We start from the raw sequence: 23,034 nt of genomic DNA on the forward strand, positions 1-23,034 counted from the left end.
ACTGTTCCACTGCTCCACTGTTTTCTGCTTTTCGTTTTCAGCCCCTGAACAGCAGCTGTCCATTTTAATTTTCCAGCTTGTGTAAATAATTTAAACAATTCCATGTCCAGTCCGACAGGAGTAAGGCTAAAAGGAACTGCAGAGCGGAAGAGGAAAGTGCTCGGTTATTATTTGTTACCTCGACTCCCGTCCAGACTTGGCCTATTACTTGCGGTTGCCGAGTCAGCATTTGTTTAGCTTTCTTTGTTCCTTCCCATGTTTCTTATTTGCTCCTCCTGTTTCGTCTTCAAACCAAATATTTTTGCTAGTCAAGTGCGTCCGTTTTGTGGGAGTACACACAGAAAAAAAGTTGCTCAATATGCATTTCAGATTTAAGCAACCATTCCTTCAACTTTAAGTCGCAATCCATTTAAATCAAACATAACAAGTTTGATTGCCATTTTTTTGAGTGTAGATTGCGGGTGCTCTGGCACGAAAGAACAAATGAAAACAATAACATGTGGCCCCGATCTCCCGGTCGTCCTGCATCCCAGTCCTCCGGATTGGTACGAGTATCTGGTTCTGAGAAGACCCTTCACCCTGGCTGGATGCACTCATGTCCAGTTTGTTTGTTTGTTCTCGTAGTCTGTCTGGCAGCGTGTCTGTTGCATATCAGTGACCAGCATATCGTTATTTTCCTATAATTTAGACAATTTTCAGAAGGGTTCGCATATTCAAATAGTTTCTCTTGCGTTTTTGTTTCCATTTTTGGACGGACGGGCTTTTGCCATTTTAATCAACTGTTCTTGGATGCACGACAATTGCTTATTAAATGGCAAAATCAGACATAGAGTTTGTTCCAACTTCGGACTGTCTGGCCGTTTGGTTTATGGAACTTTGGTCAAATATTTGACTTTGGCTGGGGCCGGTCGACAGCATTTGCAACATTTTTCTATTTGCTTCGTTAACCGCACACGAAAAACGAAAAAAAAACGTGGTCTTCCTGCGACTGAATGTTTGCGAAAACTTTGTTTGCCGCCCGTCGCTGGCCATAATGCTAAACTTTCTTGCGTTCAAATCCATTTTTTGCTGTTAGCCGTTAGCCGGACTCTTTTATTTCATTCCTTTTGTCAAATGCAGACCAAACCAATTACAAAATCCACACAGCCAGCCAGGGAACCAAACCAAGCCGAACTGGGCCATCGGAGGGACAAGCAAAGTTTGGCTTGCAAACAATTGCAATTTATTAAGCCAAGAGCCAAGCAAAGCGCAAACAATGTCCGTGTCCATGTGGCCAGCATAATTAAAAGTAAGTTCAATGCGCTGCTCCAGACAACGGGGATAGTCAGGAATCTCGACTAGAGATGAGCAGAGAAATTCCAAATATTTGCAATTTAATTTGCATTCAAACACAATTATTGCGAGAGATAATACAGTTTAGGAAATAATTACATTTCATTTGGTTAGCTGCAGAAACAAGAAAACGAAATATAATTGAATTGCGGTCAAAGGAGAGGCTGTGAAAAATGTGCGGAAATTCTCAAACACTTTAGAGAGTGATAAGAAAGAGGGTAAATTAATTATTAATGACAGCTCTTAACTTATTTGAAGATAGAAGGCTTTAGTTTTAAATTATTCTCAAATTGGTTATCTGCGATCCCATCTCTTACTCCCTGTAGCACGAACTTAATATGCATCGAAGTTCGTGTAAGTTGTAATTATGTCGCAATAAGTTGGCGGGTAGTTGCTAATGCGCTGGTTGCAAGTATGTGATCAGACACTTCAATTGCGAATTTGTAAGTGGCAGAAGTAGGGCCAAACAATGGGGCCACTGATTAGTTCTGAATTTACTGCTGATTAAGACGCTTTTCAAAGGAATCCACTGCCCACTCTGGTCAAATGAACTTTCCCACCAACTTTTCGCGTTTTCCCTGTATCTGTGTGCTTTCGAGGGCGCAACTTTCTGTTGAATTGGCAGTTTATGAAAAATTCAAGGACAGACATTAATTTCGCGCTAACTTCTGGGGGCAAGTCTATATAAATTACACGAAATATCCGTAAGTCATCCGGAAGGAAGAAATACATTCGAAAGTCAGCTGCAAAGATGGGCAAATTAATCAAAAGTGCTGAGCTTGCTATTCCATTCGACTTTGACTTTATTAATATATTATATATATATTTCCTTCCCTTAAATAGAATACATTAAATTGGTTACACAAATTGTTAAACGGAGCATATTTCCACATTAACACTCTCGACAAATGGTTTTGTTTCAAAAGCCTGCATGTTAATGAAATCACCTATTTTCTATTAAATACGTTAAAGGATAAAAAACGTTGTAGTTTTTATGAGAGTTAATTTATATTTTTTCCCAAAATGAATCAAAGTTAATTTATTATCTAAATGAACACACATTGTGTAGTCCGGCTCTAAGCGTATTTAAAGTGAACTTTATCGTTGTTTCGGCTGGCCATTTTCCAAATTTAATCAGTTGAAACCACTTAATTACGGTATGGGTTTTAGCCCTCCTTTCTTCATTCTTTGTGCGCACAAATGTTTAGCCATTTGTATGGCGCAAAATAAATCACAGTGTAGGCCTTTTGTTTGGCCATTTGTTTACAGGCTAAATGAAATCATGACAATGTAGCGTGAATCAACAAAATCAGCTGAGAGACAAATTGCACAGAACACGCAGCACCATCGGAGTGCAGCTTCAAACATCGGTTGTACGAGTATCTATATACATATATACATATGCCAATTACTGTTTTTTGATGTCGTAAGCCTCGATTCGCTGCCGTTCTATTGACAAGCTAAACGGATCGGAGTTAGGTCCGCGTGGGTATTTATTTAAATTTATCGCATTGAGTTGTGCGTGCGGATGCGAAGCCAATTGCAAAATTCCCATGCAATTTGGACGCGTAGATTCCATGTAATTAACAATTTAGCGATTGCAATGGCAGCCATTTTGTAAGGGGTGCATAACAATGAGCGAATAAAATGCATTTGCTAAATAATGCAAATTCAGTTTTTCAGTTTTTCAGTTTTCCAGTTTTGACGCACATAATTCCATTTTAATGGAAATTTTCTACTTAGCACTGGCGTTGTTATTTTTGCGGCTCGCCCGAGGCGATGCAGCATATAAATAAAGGTGCTGGCCAACGTAATTTAATTGCTTATTTTGCCATTATGGCCATGCAGGCTTCCATAGTTTCGCATTTATGTAATATTCCTGCCGGAAGTTGCGCATACGCCGTGTTGAAGGAAGGTCAAACGAAAAAAAAACACAAAAAAGAACGCCGCCAGTTATGTGGGGAACGTATTCTAATGGTGGAAATAAAAGGGGTGCTCACATACGTGGCATCGCAAGAAGCCGAAGCCAGCTAGTTAAAGTTTTATCATGCCTGACAGCCTGCGCTACTTTATTTGCCCAGCTGCTACACTTTAAATATTTATTTCGCCCCAAATAGTTGTAAATTCTCGGCTCCCATAATCCTTTCGGGGTAAGCCCATCCCTTATCAAAGGACATAAAGTATGGCAACACCTGATTTATACACGAAGCCCACTTGACTGCAAAATGGACATACAAAATCGGAGAGCAACTATGTATCTGACTGCCCAGCAATGCTTGGACAGCGATCTACACTTGGAAAAAGGGGGACTTAAACCGCAGAAAGTGGCTTAAAACCTTAGATTGCAAGCAAGTTATTGCTCATTTAAAATTATATTTAACAAAGCATATACTTCTTTATGCTTTTACCTTTTTAATTTAGTATTGATTTCGGTTTTATAAGCATACATAGCTATTGGTGCAGTGTACAAGTCGCTTTTGGTGAGGGAACGCTTAACTTATTAAATGCGCACACTCCGTTTTAATTACTCACACACATAACCGTGTGTGCACGTGTGAGTTGCTAATTGCGGGTCCATACACACACACATGCCAGCCGAGCACAATTTTAATGCGCACTTCCGTTTCCGCTGTAATGCCTGCGGCATAGTTTATTTTTATAACCCGCAACACGGGACTTCCACTGCCGCCGCCTCCTTTTGCGGTGCGTAATTGTTAATTTTCAACAGCGCATACTATGCCGCAATGAACGACTGACTGACTGCCTGACTGACTGACTGCCTGAGTGACTGACTGCCTGAAGGACTGAACAACTGACTGACGGATGCATCGGCTGCACAAGAAAGAAGGCCTGACATTTTGATATTGCTGTGCACTGCAAATTACCAGCATTTTAAGTGCGTGGCCGCAAAGAGGAAAAGCGTTAACACGGATAAACATTGACAGCAGCCGGCCATTCCGCATCAACCGCAGGATTCACGGAAAAAAATTAAGGATCTTTCCCGTGTTTATCCTACGTCATTGTATGCCCAAAGAGATAACCTTTCGCCGTAAACTTATTATTATTACGGAAATTTGTACCGTCAACAATCTGCGTTACACCATCTCGCTACAAATAAAGCAACAGCTGTGAAAGCAGCTCAAAATTTGCCTCAGTGCACTTGAATGGTCGGGGGGTGGGAAAAAGGTCGAGGGAGTGCGGAAAGCCAAGAATGAAGCGCAGCTTAAGCAAATTAAGCGCAAAATCACAGCACTGACAGCAAATGGATGGGCAAACAGAAGCCGAGGAGGGCGCATCAGATCTCCAGATTCAGACTTGAGAGCATTATGCAATTATTTAAACATTTCCCAGTAACAGCAGCAGCAGCAGCAGCAACAGCGGCCACTGGGCTTAAGCAAATTGAATTCGTCGCATGCTCCTAATTGCGGCCAACACTCAAATGCCGCGTCCTCGCCACCCACCATGTAAAGTCCTGGGCCAGGATACGCCGGGTCCTGTACGGGTTTCTTCCCCTTCACCGCCCGAAATTCGTTTCATTTCTGGATAATTGCTGCTTGAATTTCAATTCGAACGGCTGCTTGGCAAGGGGCTGGTTGCCTTAAAACGCTGCTGAATGCTCTCGGTTATCCTGCACTTGTCACAGCCTCAATGCAAATTGAATTTCCAGCGAACAAATTGGGGCGAAAGCCGCCAGCAAGATATCCTAGCGCTGCATTTCAGCTCAACTTACGAAACCATAAGCGAATAGTACTGTTTCCGGGCTAGAGATATAAATCTCATCTGTGAGTATGTTCTAATCCATTAAAGGCTTTAAGCCATATAGGAGATTTTCGATATTTTAAGATCAAGTTCTAGTCCAGGCTAGCAAAGTAGCTGCAATGCTCGATGGCAGGCAAATATATGCGGAAAATTAACATTTTACCTCTCGGGCAGAACTAATTTTCTATGCCACTTAACTTAAGGGGGTTGGGCAGGGAGTTCGATGACGATGGTTATAAAGTTCGACGACGTTTTGCCTTCTGGCGCGACCAGTACTTCAGTCCTCCTTCAATCAATTAATTATTGTTTTATGCCGCTTTCAATCGTTCAAAAGGACCAAGGGCAGGAAAAGTGGGGGAAAAAAACACAAACGGGCAAAGTAGGAAGAGAACACAAGGAGTGTCCTTAGGCAAAGGAGATGGCGAAGGCAAAAACCAAAGCAAAATGGACGCATACTTTACAATTAATTTGCCATTACGCCGGAATCTTGAGGCCAGGGAACTGCGGACTGCCCTCTGCCATTTTTAATCGATTTTCATTACGTACTCGTTGGCCCCGGACCTGTCTGCGTTTTTCGTCTTACCCTCTCGCTCGTCACTCACTTGACGCTTCAATTGGCTCTCTCTAAATGGGCAAACAAACTCTCGACGTGGCGCGATGTCCTTTCCCTCCACCCAGCCAACAATCCTTGGCCCTCGCCAACCGTTGGATGCCTAATTTGACTAATAAGCTGGCCATTGCAACGGCTGTTGAACTTCCGGCGCGACGGGGATGTGGCTGGATGGCTAAGCCTTCGGCCACTTTCGGTAATTATATGCCAAAACAGTTCAGCGGCGTTGAAGCGGCAGTTGGCCTCCACACGCAAAAAAATATTATATTAGATGGCAGTAAATGGGATTTAGGGCCGAAGAAAGAAAGGGGGATACATTTCAATTCAAGCCTCAAACTTTGATATAAACCAAATATTATTATTTTAATGCGACTTAAATGTATGCTGTTTCTGGTAACCTTTATAATTATTTTTAAAAATAATATATTTTTTCTTAAGTGATAGCTTCAAGCCAGCACCAAATTTCAAGTTCTCCCGCTGATTTCCCTTTGAGTGGCCCTTTTCTGTTGGTTCTTCCTTATTGGTTAATCATTTGCCATAAAGATTTTAATTTCCGCTTTTTAATAGGAAATAAGTCTATCGCTGTGGTCAGGGCTGAAGGCACTAATCCTTGCAACACTCTTTGGGCTTTCTGTTTGCCTTTTGAATATTTTTCAAGAATTAAGCGAGACCTTAATTGGTTTGCCAGCAGCCAGGAGCTGTCAGTCACGATTAAGATTTCCCTCGAAAAGGGTTATTCCAATCTCCACTCTCCTGTAGAATTTCATTAAATAGGTTCATTTAACATGGGAATATCTCAGGGCCACGCGTGAACGACACAAATGACCAAAAGTGATATGATTGCAAGGGAAAGTGGTGTGGCTAAATGATTTGACATACCATCAGCCACTCGAACTTCCAATTAGATGCACACAGAAAGAAATGAAAGAAGTCTTTTAATAACTCTATCATTCTATAACATTATTTACTATTTTCAGTGCATCACTGGGTGCTGGTTTATTTGTGCTGGATAAATCGTAGGCACACACGAAAATTGGAAGGCAACTAGTTGTATTATAGTAGTAACTGCTCAAAGTCACCTGGGTGGGCATCGATTGACAGTCCAACAAGGCGTTTGAGTTGCCGTTGAAAGCCATTCAATAATGTATTAATTCCTGTACTCCGGACTGTGATTGCCGGGCTGTGACTGAGGCAAATCAAACCTCATCAATAGCCGACACTGAAATAATAACTCGATTGACGCACTACCTCAGATACAGGAGCGATTATTGCCCGGGCTAGCAATTTCTTACGCAAATACAGGTCAAATTCAAAAGGCGTAACACCGACATCACAGTACGGGTATAAGGTTAAACAAACTATTGATTGGCAGGTTTTGTGCGGCCTAATGACCACATGCCATGATGGTCAATACTATTGAGTCCGGTGCATTAAATGTGGATTTGTTTATGCATAAATCGGTCTGTAATTAGTAGATAATGATTTTGCTATTGACCTCAAATCACTACAGACTCGAGTCCGGATAAATTACACATAGCCTACACACGTGAAGTCAATTGCAGTGTTGAGTTTATGATATCGGCTAAATAAAGTTTGCAATAAATAACATCAAATCAGTAAAAGCTGAATTCTCCGTTTATTAGTTTATTCATGGCAAAAGTAATATAAAACTGTTTGTATATTGCCTAAATGGTGAAATGCTTTACATTTTCCACCAATGGTCAGTTAGCCAGTTCATTTGAAACACTTGTTTGACTTAGGCAATTTTTTAGATTGTGCTATACTATATAGCAATCAATTTACGGTTAACAACACATTAATTGTTAAGGCCTAGTCAAGTATCAACGACGTTATTTACAGCTCGAAATGGAGCTTCTATTACGCACAAATAAAACCTGTAATTGAAACACAAGTAGTAAAGAAAGAAAATGACATTTACGTGTACGTAATCTATCACAAAATAATTATAACCCCATTAAACTGCTCTGCAAAATGGAATACACTTAACCTTAACCTTGGCCCTGACTTTGTATTGAATAATTCAATAACAATTTACAATCAATTAAAAGCGGCTAGCGGCTAGCGAAGATTAAAAATCTCAGCCATTGGCCAAGTTTATTATGTGTGCCTGAACTCAATTTAGCGTTACTCATGGTCCATTAATTCGCCATTTTCATGGTAGGTGCAATAAAGTGCAAAAAAAAAAAAGAAAATAAAGTTCCAGAGACCGAGCGAAACACAACCAAAAGTCGACGCTGTCAAGGACCCAGAAAAAGGGTCACTTCCAGTCGAGAGGAGGGAGCAAACCAAATGGCAACCCGGCAACTGTCTGGACCCCTCTCAACGACCAATTACAACTAAACAGCTTTAATTTAATTTGAGCCACCCAGCCTACCCACCAACCAGGCCCACTGCCCCCCACCCAACCCATCCACCCTGTTGACCCGATCCCTCCTCCTGCTGGCCAAGAACAATGGCGCGGATGTAATGTTCGCATTATGCTCGTTCACAAATTGTAAGCAGCCATTATGTTTCTTCGTGTTGCCCATGTTTCCCCAACCTCTGCGTGCTGGGAACACCCCTTTCCCCTGAGCTTTTAGCATTGTAATGCCTCTTGGTCCTGGGGGCAGGGGGCAGGGTTCCCGCCCCAAAACATCGCCGTGTTCTCCATTGTTCCAAACTGGTCTGGTCTGCTCCCTGGTCCCCTGCCTTTCAGCCGCCCAGTGGGCTCGGGTTCTCGTATGTCAAAATAATGGCGGCAACGGGCAGTCATTGTTATTGTCCTGGTTGTTTCACCTGGCAAAGGATGGCAAAGGATGGCGGTCACGTCGTCATCATCATTTTCATCCGAAAAACCCGATGGTGACTGCATTCCTGCTGCTGGGTGTGCCCAAATGGTTTCGGTAGTGCGATTTCAAAAGTCTGAACTATTCGCAGTGTTTGGCAATAACTACACACGTACATATCTGCTGCCCATATAAATCTTCAAAATGCATATTTGAAAAATAAATTGATATTTAGCATTAAATCGCCATTAGAAACACAATTAAAAATTAATTAGTTTATGTTCTTGCAGTTAAATAAATTCAAAATCCCAAACAGTGCATTCAATCATTCCAATTAAACAATTTAAACGAAAACAACGCTCTCAGCTTCTAGGTTCAGAATTTGAGTAAAAAAGAACCTGGCAGTAAAAGTGAAAAGACTTCGTATACGGTAAATACAATTTGCAATATACGAGTGGCAGGCAGAAGCGGCGATGACCACAGGACAAGACACAAGATGTCCGTCTGTTCGGGCCAAGAAAACCTTCGACCTGTGGTCAAGAGCAACAAGTTTGCAGTGGAATGGGATGGGAGGGGATGAAAGTTGAAGTTTGAGAAGAAGTTTCGAGTGTTGCGGTTTTATTTGCTGTCATTGCGGGACACTTCGTTTTTGGGGTCAGTGAAATAAAACATTTAATTACTCGCACGAGACATCGGACAGGACTAAGAGCAATTAGTTGATCAATTTGTTGGCAGCGACCCCTTAAAGAAAACAGAAAACCACTTTGTCTTTAAGTAATTGACTGCGGAAACGGATGGGCATGGAAGTCGATTATGAAACCGTCAGCAAATTAACCACTCCAGTGAACTGAGCTGGAAAACCACGAGCAACTCACTGTTCGGTTCTGGTCTGATTTTGGTTATGGTTCTTAATTTAGTTAATTTCCAGCCCTGGAAAATGTGAAACGGCCTTTAACTTTTCTCCAAAAATACCTACTATAAAAATGGCCAGGAAGTGCAAATAGATCTTAAGAGCTTTCGCGTCCAATTGATGGGCACAATTAATTCGTCGGTTTGTCGTCGGCAGCTGAAAGCGTGGGTCAGTGGAGTTTGTGGCGGCTGTCTTGCTTTTATTTGCCTGCCATTTGCAAATGCCATTTTCGCAATTCAATTTATTCAGCCGATGCGCGACTTTTCAATCCGCCAAATCAAACACACTCCGATGGCCATAAATTCAGCCGCTGCAGAGACCGCGTAATTTCTGCGCTTTATTTATGCATCAATGGCGTGATTTATTTGCAAACACTCTGGCCCAGACCACAAACATCACTTCAAGTGTTCATTGTTGTCTACACTTGTCTTGTTTGCCTATCCGTACGAGTGCACGAGTATATATGATTTCTGCTCTCTGTGGCTGGGTAAAAAAATAACTATAATTCATTGCAAATAAAGCAAGAGAAAACACAATTATTTATCATGCAGCAGTCAGACATTCAGACATCCGAATGATGGCCACAGGCTCACAGCCACCCACCTTCCGCCCACACCGCCCACCTTCCACCCACTTCCTCTGCTTTTCCACGGACACGGACAAAGAATTCAACAAAACAAATGTCAGTCAGTCCGCAGACAAAAAAAAGAGAAAAAAAAAAGAATGGGGAAGACTGTCTGTGCCGCGCCTACAAAAGCGGCTCAAAGTTTTGGGCGACAACAAAAACACAAATCTTCTCAAATTTTTTCCCCCAATTTTTGTGTGCACTGAAGAAAACAATTACCAAAAACTAAAATAATTGGTGCTCAAATTATTCGATCAACTATTGTTAAAACGATATCCTTTTTTCTCCTGTTTGTATTTGAAACATTTTAGTATTAAAACATATCTAATTATTGAATCACATACTATTTATATTTTGAAGTGTAAAAGGCTCAGGCATTTCGGGTGCGGTGACTGACAGCGTGGGCCCAAAAGCTCAGGGAATCGGATGAGGAAGTGGAAGCGGGTCCGGGTCCGGAGTCCGGAGTCCTGAGGCCGTAGTCCCCGTCCGGAGTGTGAGTCCGGGCGACATATTTTGTGCTAAATCTTCTTGTTCACACTAACGCGCCGCTGACAGTTTTTCTTTCTTCATTTTGGTGTTTCGGTTTTGTGATTTTTTTCCAGCTGCGCCCCTTTTGTGTGTGCTTGTTGTTGGTTTCTCGCAGATTTTCAAGTGTGACAGTCAGTCAGTCAGTCAGTCTGTTGGGCTGCTGGCTGAGCAGTGTGAAATATCTCGCTAAATGACCAAAACAAACACCCACATCAAGGCAATGGTTATATCACGGCCAGGCCAACGCCATACCCCTGCGTCTTACTCAACTTTGCGGCTGGCACTGACGGAAATGTTTTCACCTGGGCACGGTTCAAATTTCTGAATAAGAATTGGGGATAGATGACTCAAACTGGTATTCCTAGAACAAGTATCTTCTGTTTTGTATTAAAAAAATTCCAAGTAACTTAAACTTGTAAAGGCACACAGTTAAAATTATAGTTATAGCGTTATTAGCATGAAGTTAGCCTACAGATTAGCAATCATTAAATGCCAATTAGCGTCGTTAAAGGCGGTCGTTTAAGAAGCAAATTACAGTTTCCCTATTACTTATCAATCATCGTGCATCAATTTACAATTAAATTGAGTTTTTAAAGTAATGTTCGAAGTTTCAAATAATCTATGGTACTTAAAACTGACAACAATTTCCTAGGTACAATATCTGTGCGCTGTGGCAACTCTGAAGATCGTTAGACGGGTTTTGGTCTTGGCTTAAAAACTGGTTTTTTATCTCAATGGATGCTGCGGCTCCACAAAAGCACACATTTGTTGTTGCCGCTGTTAATTTGACAGTTTTTCAAGCGCCGCGCTGACATTGACCCACTTTCAGTCTGTCGACTGCGGCTCATCGTCTTGGCCACTTTGCCGCCTCATTTGAGTGTGCGAGTGTATTCGTTCGTCGGATGTCGAGTGCTAATTGCGGTCAGTAACATTTCGCGGCCATTCACACAACACTCAACAGCTCAACTGCTCAGACTCAAACTCAAACAATGGCAAGCCCGACTGCTCAATGCATCTCGCGGAAACTGCATTTGCATTTCGTTAGCGGCCACCGAAATCCCAATCGTAATTCCAATATCCCAATGCCCGCAGTCCAAAATTTGCATATTCGATTTCGGATTGGAATTCGGATTTTGGTCATCACGGTTCTGTGCGGTTCGCGTGTGGGGAGCTGCATATGATTTCCGCTCTTTCTGTTTTGTACCCACACATTGCCTTTAATCATTGGCTGGCGTCTAATGAGCTTGGTTTGGGATAGAAAAACACCAGATTTGCATATGCTGGCATTATACAAATCATAATGCCCGCGCTTAATTAGAAAATGAAAACATTTGGCTCGGAAAACTGGAAATAGCTGCGCTCACGGATCACGTATGCCAGCTGTTTGTAAGGTTAAGTTTGGGAGTTATTTCAAAAAGATACCAAATCAAATACTACCAGATCTAACTGATTTTAAGGCACTTTAACACTTAAGCATAATTGCTCCTGCTGCACATGCAGCACCTGCAGCCAGAGACACTTTCAGCATGTGTGCAACCAGCTAAGCCGCACAGTCTGCATGCAACTGAGAACTGGACCGCACGTATATCTTAATCCATTCGAATGGAGTGGAGTACTCACATGGAGCCCTTGGGCACTGTCATGTTCAGGCCGTCGAGGACAACGTTGGGGTTCTTGCTGCTGCCATACATTTTGTGGGCCCGCCGCACACAAACCGCCTGCTGGCGGCGCGTCGCCAGCGTCGAGGGCTGTGAGATGAAGAGACGCCGACGTGCCGCCAAGTCCAGATCGCTGTTGGCCGTCGTCGCCGTCGCAGCTGGCGCCGTTGGCGGTACTCCGTCGGCAGCGGCGTCCATTTCGCGGCAGTTCTGCAAATAGCCCATAAATCGATATTAGTGTTGGTCCTTACACGGATATAGACAGCAGTTGGAATACGTAAAACTAAAATTGGCACAGCTCCTGGCCACTGGAGTTGATATTGCTCCCGTTGCGGCTCCCGCTGCCGCTGCTGCTGATGCTACTGCTACTGCTATTGGTGTTGCTGTTGTGCATTGACAAGGAAAGTGAATATCGATAGTGATACCCCGACATGACCCACGCAACGATATCAGCACACACTGAGTATCAAGTATCTAATATCTGAAAAAGCCTCTTCGATCTGTCTTCTATTTTAGATAATTCGGAGAAAATATTGGATTAACACCGCTGAATGTAACTGAACTATTTAATAGTATAATTTTTATATAAATTATTTTTAATTTAGCACTTATAGTCAAATACCTCATTCCTCTCTAACCGAATCTTTGCCCTCATTCTGCCTCCTCAATATATTTTGCTCTAAAAAGTTGCATTTCATCTTTGAATAGTGCATTCAGAGTGCTTCTTCAACCAATCGCTTCATTTAAATGCAGCCGTTGGTTCTGCCCATTCGTGTCACTATAACGCAGCCAAGTTGCAACATTTGTCGCTTCTGCTGCTGTTGCTGCCTTTGTTGTTGCTGGCTATTTTAGCTAGTGTCGTTGCTGCAGTTGTTTCACAGTTGATTAAACCAATTTTTGTATATCGTCAAGCCAGAACGGAGCATAGTGGAAGGTTTAGCCTCGTGATGGATATTGCTGTCATGTAGATGCGACCCCGCATCCTTGCACTATTTCTCGTGCGGATGGTGGTTGGTGGATGGTGCTGCGGATGGCGTTTGGCCACTGCCCATTTTTGGGTCGAACGAAATCAAATTTTGAAAATGGATCCCCTCGTCGCCAGAGAGAGAGGGAGAGAGCCCGATGTCCGGATAACCAGTGTCCAGTGTCCAGTGTCCTGTGTCCAGGATCCACTATTTGCCATCCCAGCCCCAACTGCCAGCGAATCGCCTGTGTAGTGGCATTTGCCAGTTAACGACAATTTGGCCAAGTGCTTTGGTAGTTGCTTTTTATTTTCATTTTCATTCGAAATTGACATTTTGCTAATCGAAAATGCAGCAAACAATTTGCCAGCTTGGGCAAAACTTTTGCAATTATTTTGCACAGCTCAACGGAAAAAACAATGGGGCTGAATCTGGGGTTTTCCAAGGCAAAAAAAAACCAAAAAAAAAAGAAAAAAAAATGCTAAAGAAACCGAAACAAAATCCAAAGCACGATGCCATTTATTGATTTACTTCTCACTAACAATAGGCAGGGCCAGGGCAAATAAATAAAAATAAAAATAAGCATAACAACAACAACCAATAACCAACCAAGTAACGGAAACAACAACTGACGGGATGTGGTTGAGTTGGCCTGGCTTTCGGTTCTACTCTGTTGTATTTCAGCTCAGTTCGTTTCGTTTCATTTCGACTTGGCTTGCTTGGTTTGGTTTAGTTTTGGCTTTTTTGGCCGGCTCTGACTGCAAGAAATAAACTTTCTTGATAAATGACTTCAATGTAATTAATTTCTGCTCAGCTCTCTCGCTTGCAGCCAAAAAATGGATGGGCAGGAGGGCAGGGCCAGACAATTCCCTGGTACGGCAGGATCTGGTATCCTTGTATCCTGGTATCCTGGTGTTTTGCGGCAACCTCATGAGCAAGACTCATGAGCTATATGCTGTCACTGCTAATGTTAGTGGGTTTGCCCTCCGGCATTTCAATTAAGAAATATTGTTTAAACATGTAAGTAGCCAGATGTGTTGCAGCAATCATCCTTTTGATACTCATACTCATACTGATACTCTGATGCTACAGATACTGATGATGATGCAACTTTAGTGCTAAGCTGATTATAACTGCAAGTGGATTCACTCCGGGAGCCACAGCTGCGGAACTTATTGCTCATCCGCCCTGCGGTTCGGTCAACCGCTCACAGACTTCAATGTTAATTAACTTGTTTTTAATCCAATTAATATGCACAGCACAAGACCATTGACCAAAGGGACTTTGAATGAGTCTTGGACTCTAATTAAAACTTTTGATCCATCCCAGAGGATTTCATTTCTAAGAACCGTAGGGCCCGAAACACACATAACTACCTTTCTTACCCCCTCACATATTATAAAAGTCTTGCGGCAAAAATAGTAATTAACAATGAGGAATACAAATTCGAGATGATCAACAGCTATCGTCTTGTATTTTGTGTATTATTATGCTACAAAGGATGGATTTAAAATACACGTTTTGTCTTTTGTTCAAATGTTGTATGAAAATAAATGGCTATACATGCTCTTTAATGTATATATGTAAATACAATGAAATGCCTTCTTTGAATTCATAGATTTTTGGAGTTCACCATTGGGGCTCTAGTGTTAGCCTGTGCTGCTGAGGAGGAGATTGCCTGGAAGTTACAAACAAACAATAAAACTTTGCTGCAGTCATTTTTCAAGGCACGAAGTGGAAGGTGTTAGTGGCAAAGTCCCAAGCCCGTTACGAGTATCCTTTAATGTAATAAAGCCTGCAGGATCCGACTGCGGAATGCGGAGGCGAAAGGGGAAGAGAAAGGGAAACTGTTTTGCGGCCGGACGAATCTTTAAACTTGGCCTTGCCCAGGGTGTATCTCTCGGATAGTAGGTACGTGTGCCTGCACAGATTTGTATCCGCATTCTGGAAATCTTTATGGGCTTTTTGCAAGAGTTGGCAGGCAGTCGGAAATAAATAAAATCACACATAGCACCGGATAAGCCGACGGATGGCAGCAGGGAGGGAGGAACAGGTGCGCACATGCATGAAAGGTAAAATATGTTTATATAAATAAAGGACCGAAGTATTGGTGGGGCGTGGTGGTGTGGGGTGGGTGTGAGGTGGTGGGGGGTAAAGATCCCAAACAAAGTTTGAAGTTCAGCAACATAAAGAAGTGCAAATTGTTGCGTGCTGCGATTGTATCTATCGAATGTGAGCACACGAAAGCTATTTCCTGCCAACAAATATAAACGCCGCAATAAAAAGGAACAACGGCCACGACGACTTCAATGGCAATAGCTACGCCCATAAAGCAGGCGCGACAATGAGTCGAGGGGATGCCAAAAACTTTTTGCCAAAACAAACAACAACAGCAGCAGCAACAACACGGGGAACAGGGAAAAAGTTGTAAACTGAAATGATTATCTCGTGCCTGTCACTTGTCTAGCCATAGATACACGTATCTCTCTATACGGCTATTTGTTTTTAGGCAGGTAAATAACCGAAATGTTTAACCCCCACGGAATGCGAGTCACATCTCTTCCGAGCATTTGCTTTAGTGCGTTTTTATTTGTGCGCACGATGTGCGGCTTGATTTTTGTCGCATTTATGGGGTGTGTTTAGAGTTAACTAACTGGTATGAAGTAATCCAAGTAGATGAGCTATCATAGCAAGAAGTCGTAGTAACCTTCTAAACCATAGAGCCTCTAAGTATGCGCGTGTTATATGCGTTAATTGGAATTCCATTTCTATCAGTTTTGATTTCGAAAACTATGCACACTTGAGTCTGCCTGAGTGAATCATTTGAGTGCTGGCCCCAAGCTTCCAGCACATTAACTGTGTGCTTTGCCGCGAGTTTGAGGCCATCCGGAAATGGGTCAATGACAGGGCCCAGATCGCCGCACTGTCATTTGCATACAGACATATACATACATATATGTATATGCAAAGCGATGGGACAACTCTTTGCAGACTGATAAATATTTATGTTTATTTTTAGTTTTGCACATGCGGGGGGCAACAAAAAATGCGAATTTCCACAAAATTTTACGCTCAATAAATTTGCACAACAAAAATTTCGCCGGGCAGCGGCGAAGCCGAAAAATGCGCTCATGTGTTAGTAATGGCCGCACATTTCGTGGAGGAGTAAAATGTTTTACCAAATAGTTAGCAAATAATTCGGAGAGCAGCCCATTCTCCATTCGGTGAGCTGCAAATGGGCAAATAATTTGGCACAAGTCAAAGGCGGATTCCACTTCAGGGCAGCTCGGCTGTAGGCCTTAAACCGTTTAACATCATTTTCCTCGGCCACATTGTGTATACGCCTCGTGGACTCGGTCATGGAGGAGGAAAATTGCATTGTGGGAAACAGGCTTAAATGGCTAATAACAAATTGTTTGCATTTAAATTCCATTTTCACATCATTTTCAAGCTGCTAAAAATTGAAAGGCTGCCGCACAACTTAATCAACCGACTTTAACACACTCGAGACAAACTGGCACACACACACATGCTGGCCTATTTGTTCGCCGGCTTAAATTTTGCATCCTGCCTGCTGCTTGGCTGGCAAAATATAATTCAGAAATCCAACAAACAATTTCCTGGGTGTAACCGCAAAATGTTCGAGCTTGTTGAAATGGCCAGAAATGTTCATAGATCGTTTGTTATGCTCGTTGGTTTGGTTTTCCCCATGTTGCTACTATACTTTGCTAGGGATTTGTATGTGGATGTGGGTGTGGGGGCCTTTTGCCATCAGCTAAGCGCTTTTGTATTTAATGAAGCCTATTTTTCTTACCGAACATGAGCCGCAATTATTACGAGTCATTAGTTGCCTGTTTTCCTGTTAGAAGTTCCTGCTCCAAAGCATAACAGACAGTAGCGTTCGTAAACAGTGGGAATTTGGGAGAAGTCCAAAATATTTGGTCAAATTCCATTTTTTGTAAACAAAAATATTCACCTTTTAGAGCAAAGGTAGGGAAATGGTAAATAATATTTATTAATTTGATTAAATGAGCATAAGTTCGTCACTTAAAGTGACCTACATTGTCTTATTAAACGAAATCTTGTGTGGTTTGTATAGCTTAATAAATAAGTTACTCAATCGATATGATGGGTATTTGAAGGCCATTGTGCAGTTGTTTGGGCCTATCCTATTTCGAGAAGCATACATTTGTGAGTTTCCAGCTGTTGCATAAGACATGTGCATACACTGAGGCGAACCGGTGCCCACTCAACCCACATCTGGCCCAATTAAGCTGTCACAATGTCGGTGGAAAACCGAACGCCACCCCGTTATGAACGATTTTACCAGTCTCGTAGTTTTGCAACTATGCCATGGGGTATTCGCAATTTCCCACTGGCCTGAGTCAGCGCATTTTGCCAGCGATGTTAATTGAAATTTGTGAATTCAAAATTCTAGTTTACAGCTGGCCTGGCCGAAAAAGCCATGTTCGATGCAATGAAATAACGTCGAAATACGAGGCAGACGGCCACGAAATCAGCTTTGACAAATAACTGATCAGGCAAGCGAATCGCTGCAGCGGCAGAATGGATTGCCAATTGCAATTAAAACGTGTTCCAATCGGAATGAGAGATAAAATTTAAGGGGCCAAGAAATATGAACGGCCGTCTTTTGTCTGAACTGAATCGCATAATAATTACAGGCTGAACCAGTGATCCGATTTCAATGCAAGCAGCCTGGCAACCTCAACAACTGCATGCGCGTATGTGTTTCCATTAACAACTCTACAAATAGTTCTAAGCTGATTGCTCTCTAATTACAGTGCAAATTAAGAGGGAAATTAATTGCTGTTGTGGAGTACTTTTAGCCAATCGGGCTGAGCTAATATTAAATAATGGTTATCTTTCCTGATTGCCGACCACCTTTTACGTGAACTTTCTCGAAATATGCCCATATGCCCCGCCTGATCTGTGCACTTTGAACCCGTGGAAATTAGCAATTGCCGGGCAATTACCTGCCGTGTGCAATGATTGGGCCCGCTAATAGCTTATACAACTACCCCATAGAACTACCTAAAACCACCACGCTCTTGACCTCCGAATTATCTAGAACCTGGGTGCATCTCGCGGAATGTGCATCCGCAAGTAGCAAACAATGAAGTCATCATCGCGAATTCGGAAAAGGGGCTGGGACTTGGCCAACTGAGACCCAATATATCAACAGCCGCTTCTAGCTGTTCACTCAGCCACAGTTTGGTGTGAAAAAACCGGATTCGGACTTGTTAGCCAACACGCCTATGACGGATCTGTCATGAAATGGGGGTCAGCTGAGGTTGCCCTTTGGCTGGCTATCGTCTTATAGCCATTGCCGTTTCGCAAGTACCCATAACCGGCAGCTCGTGCGGCAAAGTTTCCGTATCTTTGACTTACGACCCAGCACTTGAGGCCTGCACTTGGCAATGAATACGGCCCGTTGTTTGCCCAAATGGAGACTCGATTGACCAGGCATACACTACAACCTGTGCACTAATCTTAAACTGACAGATGGTTTCAATTTTAAGATGGAAGCAGAGAAAGACAGTTATCAACTATAAACAATACTCTAATTCGCACATTTCCAGTTCTGTATATTTTCCATTATATTTTAGAAAAGGTGTGTGGCTTATTAAACATTTTTTCCAGTGCAATGACGTCAGAATACTTCGCATGCGGTGCCGGCTTATACGAAATGCAAATGATTGCAAAGTGTATGCAATTTGAGCACTACCCATTAAATGAAATATAAACACTGTGATATATCCATGGAAATCTAGAAGCTTCAAGCGAGCGAATGTGATTTCTATTTATGAGCTCACGAGCTGTGTGTGTCTGGGTTCATAAATTTTCCAGCTTCCAATTGAATCGCATGTGCGCAATGTCCGGGAAATTGGCTAAGGTCAGTTACGGCCGTTGTACAAGACAATGTCCAATGTCCAACGTGCAATGTGCAATGTCACAAGGGCAAAGGATTGCATCGTGATTCTTAGTTCCCAGTCGGTGATTTTCACACATTCCCAGTAGTTTTTCCCACACCCGCACCATTGAGCCCTCAAACACGTTGAAATATTTATGTCTTTGCATATTTCACCGACACATTTGCACTTGACAATAACAACAGGGAGGAACAAGCGAAGCAGTCGCTAGGTCGTCGGTGCATGACAAGGATTAGCGTGGAGGGGATGACGACCAGGACTACAAGGACTACGAGCACAACGAGGACTGGGATGACGACGACGACGGCGATGGCGACGATGATGATGATGATGATATTGTACTGCTGTTGCTGGTGACAATCAGTGCGAAAGAGGGAAAGATGCATAGCAGCCTAGCTGCACAGAGAACAAAGGCTTAAAAAGGTTTAAAACGAAATTAACAGAATGCGCCCCAAACTGAATGCGTACTTTAAAGCAATACAAAATTATAAAAAATCAAGAAATAAAGGAGGAAAGGTTGTCGATCTCATGGGCATTTCTTAGCTGTGACTTTAACTTAAATCTTTTAATGCACTGAGTTTTAAGAATACTCCCTAGTTTTCCCTTTTATCGCAGTGCTGCGAAGCAGTTTCAGAAGCAAACCCCCGAGAAACTGGCGCCGCCGTCAGCAGCATCAAGACATAAAGTGCATTGCGTCTGGGCGGATATCGGGGGAATGAAAACTTGGGGCTCGGGGGCTGGGTTTAGGTATCATCAGACAGCAAATAACATGCCAGATGCAACTGCAGATGCAGCTGCACACAAAGTGTTGCTGCTATTTGTGCGGCAAACGCAACACACAGCCGTAGGGGGATATGCGCAGGGAGTCTAGAACAAATCTGTGTGACACCGACAATCACTTTTCAGCCCGGCAGTTCACATAAGCAAACAAACAATGCGGCAAGCGCGGCTCACATTCAACATTAACATTGGGCAAATCGATCAAGTATACGCCGTGTGGTAAGCTGGCGCAACTTGAAGTCAAAATCCTGGCGAACGCACTCGCCCCAAAAAGCCAAAAGAAAAAAAGAAAATACGAAGGGATTCAAGGACCTCAAGTGTTTAGCATTTATTTGCATACAAGAAGGAGATTGCGCGCCCGCTTGTTTGCTCTTTTCTGGCTGAGTGTGTAAATATTTAAAGGCTTTTATTGCTTTCCCCCTGGCGGGGCCAACAAAAATTTCATTCATATTCGTGAATGGCAATAGCAGACACTGGGCAAATTATGGCCTCTTCAAGGCTTTAAAGGCCTTTTAAGGCTCTTCGCCCCCAGGGGAGAAGGGCAAGAAAGTTGTTCAATCGAAACGACAATTAATTGGCTAAAATAAATATTCACGACAAAAGGTCTCCGGGGTCTCCTGAAACAGTAAAATAAGGAAATAAATAAAGGGCAGCAAAACGAGCGTCAAATGCACATGAAATGCACAAGTCAAAAGCCATTTTGTTTTACCATAAAAATGAAAATACAAATTTATTTGATTGCATTTTTATACACATCGCTCCGTCTCCATATTCATACACACAGTTGTAAACGAAATAATAGGAAAATATATATTATACTTCAATTTAAAATCGTTTCATTACTATTAATATATTATCTACAAAGTTTCAGACCGTAAAATGTAATTTATTTAATTCAGTGAGGTATTCAAATCCGCTCTTACTCAAAAATTAAATCTTTTGGCAGCGCTTGTACTTTGTTGAACACAGCTGTGATTTCTGGATAGTGATATAAATAAATATCGGTGACAAATGCTTTGTATTTCTCTTTTATTCAAGTGCTTGCAATGGCTATGGCCTGGAATTGTTTGGCTATGATTTAACTAACCGAAAAAAGAGGGTCATTCGTTTGGGACTTTAATAATTCTGCAGTAATTACTTTGCCCGGCATTCAGCATTCAATTAGTATTCTTTTATAGAGTTCGCATTGTAATAATTCACAGACGACCTCATGCGAGCTGCAGAGACTATAATTTCAGTTAACGTTTTGATGTGTGAATTGTGCAAACATTTTCCAAACAATTATGCACAGATTTCCACGCTCATTTTCAAGGTTCAACTGTGTTTTCAACTAAATTTAGTCAACACCAACGGCCAGCAGACCAGCAGACCAACCGACCAACAAACCAACAACCAGTAAACCAACAACAGTGGCAATAACAATTAAAAATGCGCTGGCATTGCATTTTATTCGGCTTAACAGTTGAGCGCTTTCAGTCAAAAACAAACACTTCCCAAAAAATGGAAACTAGAAGAGGGTGAACTAGAGCTGTGATCCAATTCCAAGCCACGGCTTTCAGCTCCCAGCTGAGCTTAGTTGCTTAGTCAACTTTGCTGGGTGAGTAATCGCTGAAACTGAATTCTACTTTACTTGCTTCACTTCTGTGTTTTTGGTTTTTTCCTTGCTCGGGCAAGACCACCAACCGAAGAGGCCAGACTGTAAGCGGCTTTTAGCGGGGGAAGCGTTCAAGTGTCACTTGAAAGAGTCATTAACCCGGAATAATCTGTCGAGAGTGACTTAAGGAGTCGCCTCGGGGCACGTTGATGAGCGGAGGACAGGCGGATGGTGGAGTTTTCAATTAAGACGGTGACAAAAGGAAATTCAATTAAGTGCTGCGATTTGCGAATCGCAATGCCATCCATAAAGAGTTCTCTCAATGTCACCGATCTGTAAACCCTTGAAAATCATGTCATCGCATTTCGCGTCCGTTCCATTCATAAAACAACACCGAATTCCGTTCGCCAAATGAAATCACGGCCCATCGTTTGGCACTTCATATTCGGTGTGCCCCTAGGAGACCAATTCCAACCGCCAAAAAAAAGATACTTTGGAGGAGGAGGAGTATCTGAAAAAACCAGCTTTGAAATGAAATGCAAATGGGGAGCCCTAAAAAAGCGTTGCAATGTCGGAATGAAAAGCGGCTACATATGCCTGTTTATATGCAAATATTACATATCGTACATATGTGCGTAAACATTTGGCAATTACTCGGCACCGGAGCGGTGTCTTTGTTTCTTTTATATTTTGTTACTTTTTTCCTTTTTTGCTGCCTGGAGGCCGCTGTTTGTTCTATTTGCTGATATACAAAGTACGCAAAAATACATACTCGTAACATATACATACATTCATAGGCGAATGGCGGCGACCTTTCGTCTCGTTTTGCTTCTGGGGAATTTCAATTTAAATTCTGATTAAATTTCAGTGCGCTTCAATGCAGCAAGTCGTCCATATTTTTTGCATCTGTATATCTGTATACGTTTTATTGATTGTTGGTCGGAGCAGCCTCGCAGATTATGTCTCATTTTTCCCACTGACACTGGGCTCACTAAGCTGGCATTTGTTATGCAAATTTATTTTCGATTACTTGTTACCAAAGATTTTCCTGAGATTATGCAAATGTGCCGAAAGGAGGGCCCCCTCCGCCCACATCTATCCATCTACAGAGATATCTGGCCCATAGATCTACATTATTGCTGCCTTACAAGTGGCTTATTACAGTTAGTGTTTGTCGGCTGTCAGCAGGAAGTGGGATAAACGTTGCAAATATGACGAGAGAAGAAACTTTGCATATTCTCATGAACATTTTTGGCGGCATAAAAAAGCTATGAGTTGGAAAAGCTTTCTTCACTTTCGCCGTTGGAGACTGTTTATGTTTATCGACAAATTGAATCCATTGATTTCGCATCAAAGTCAATTTTATTCCGGCCATTTGCCCAACGTATTTCATAACTTTGTTAGGGGTATTTGCATAATTGATTTTACTTCCTTCTCAAATGCTATTTACAATAATTAAACTTGACTCAATTGTCAGTGTGAAAACTTGCAAATTGATTTTATTGATATTTATTAATGGGCCAAGACAGCGAAAAATTA

The 23,034-nt window shown here is 42.2% G+C and overlaps 1 protein-coding gene across 1 annotated transcript in view; it reads right to left on the reverse strand.

Moving 5' to 3' along the window:
• Positions 1 to 23,034, reverse strand: part of LOC122620153 (ABC transporter G family member 20) — a 45,175-nt gene that overhangs the window by 19,022 nt on the left and 3,119 nt on the right. The window contains exon 2 of the mRNA XM_043797483.1: positions 12,171 to 12,418. Within this exon, the coding sequence (XP_043653418.1) occupies positions 12,171 to 12,406 (236 nt within the window). The 5' untranslated portion in view covers positions 12,407 to 12,418. The remainder of the gene's footprint in view (positions 1 to 12,170; positions 12,419 to 23,034) is intronic.

This window comes from Drosophila teissieri, chromosome 3R (assembly GCF_016746235.2).
Source record: "Drosophila teissieri strain GT53w chromosome 3R, Prin_Dtei_1.1, whole genome shotgun sequence".
Lineage (NCBI taxonomy): Eukaryota > Metazoa > Arthropoda > Insecta > Diptera > Drosophilidae > Drosophila > Drosophila teissieri.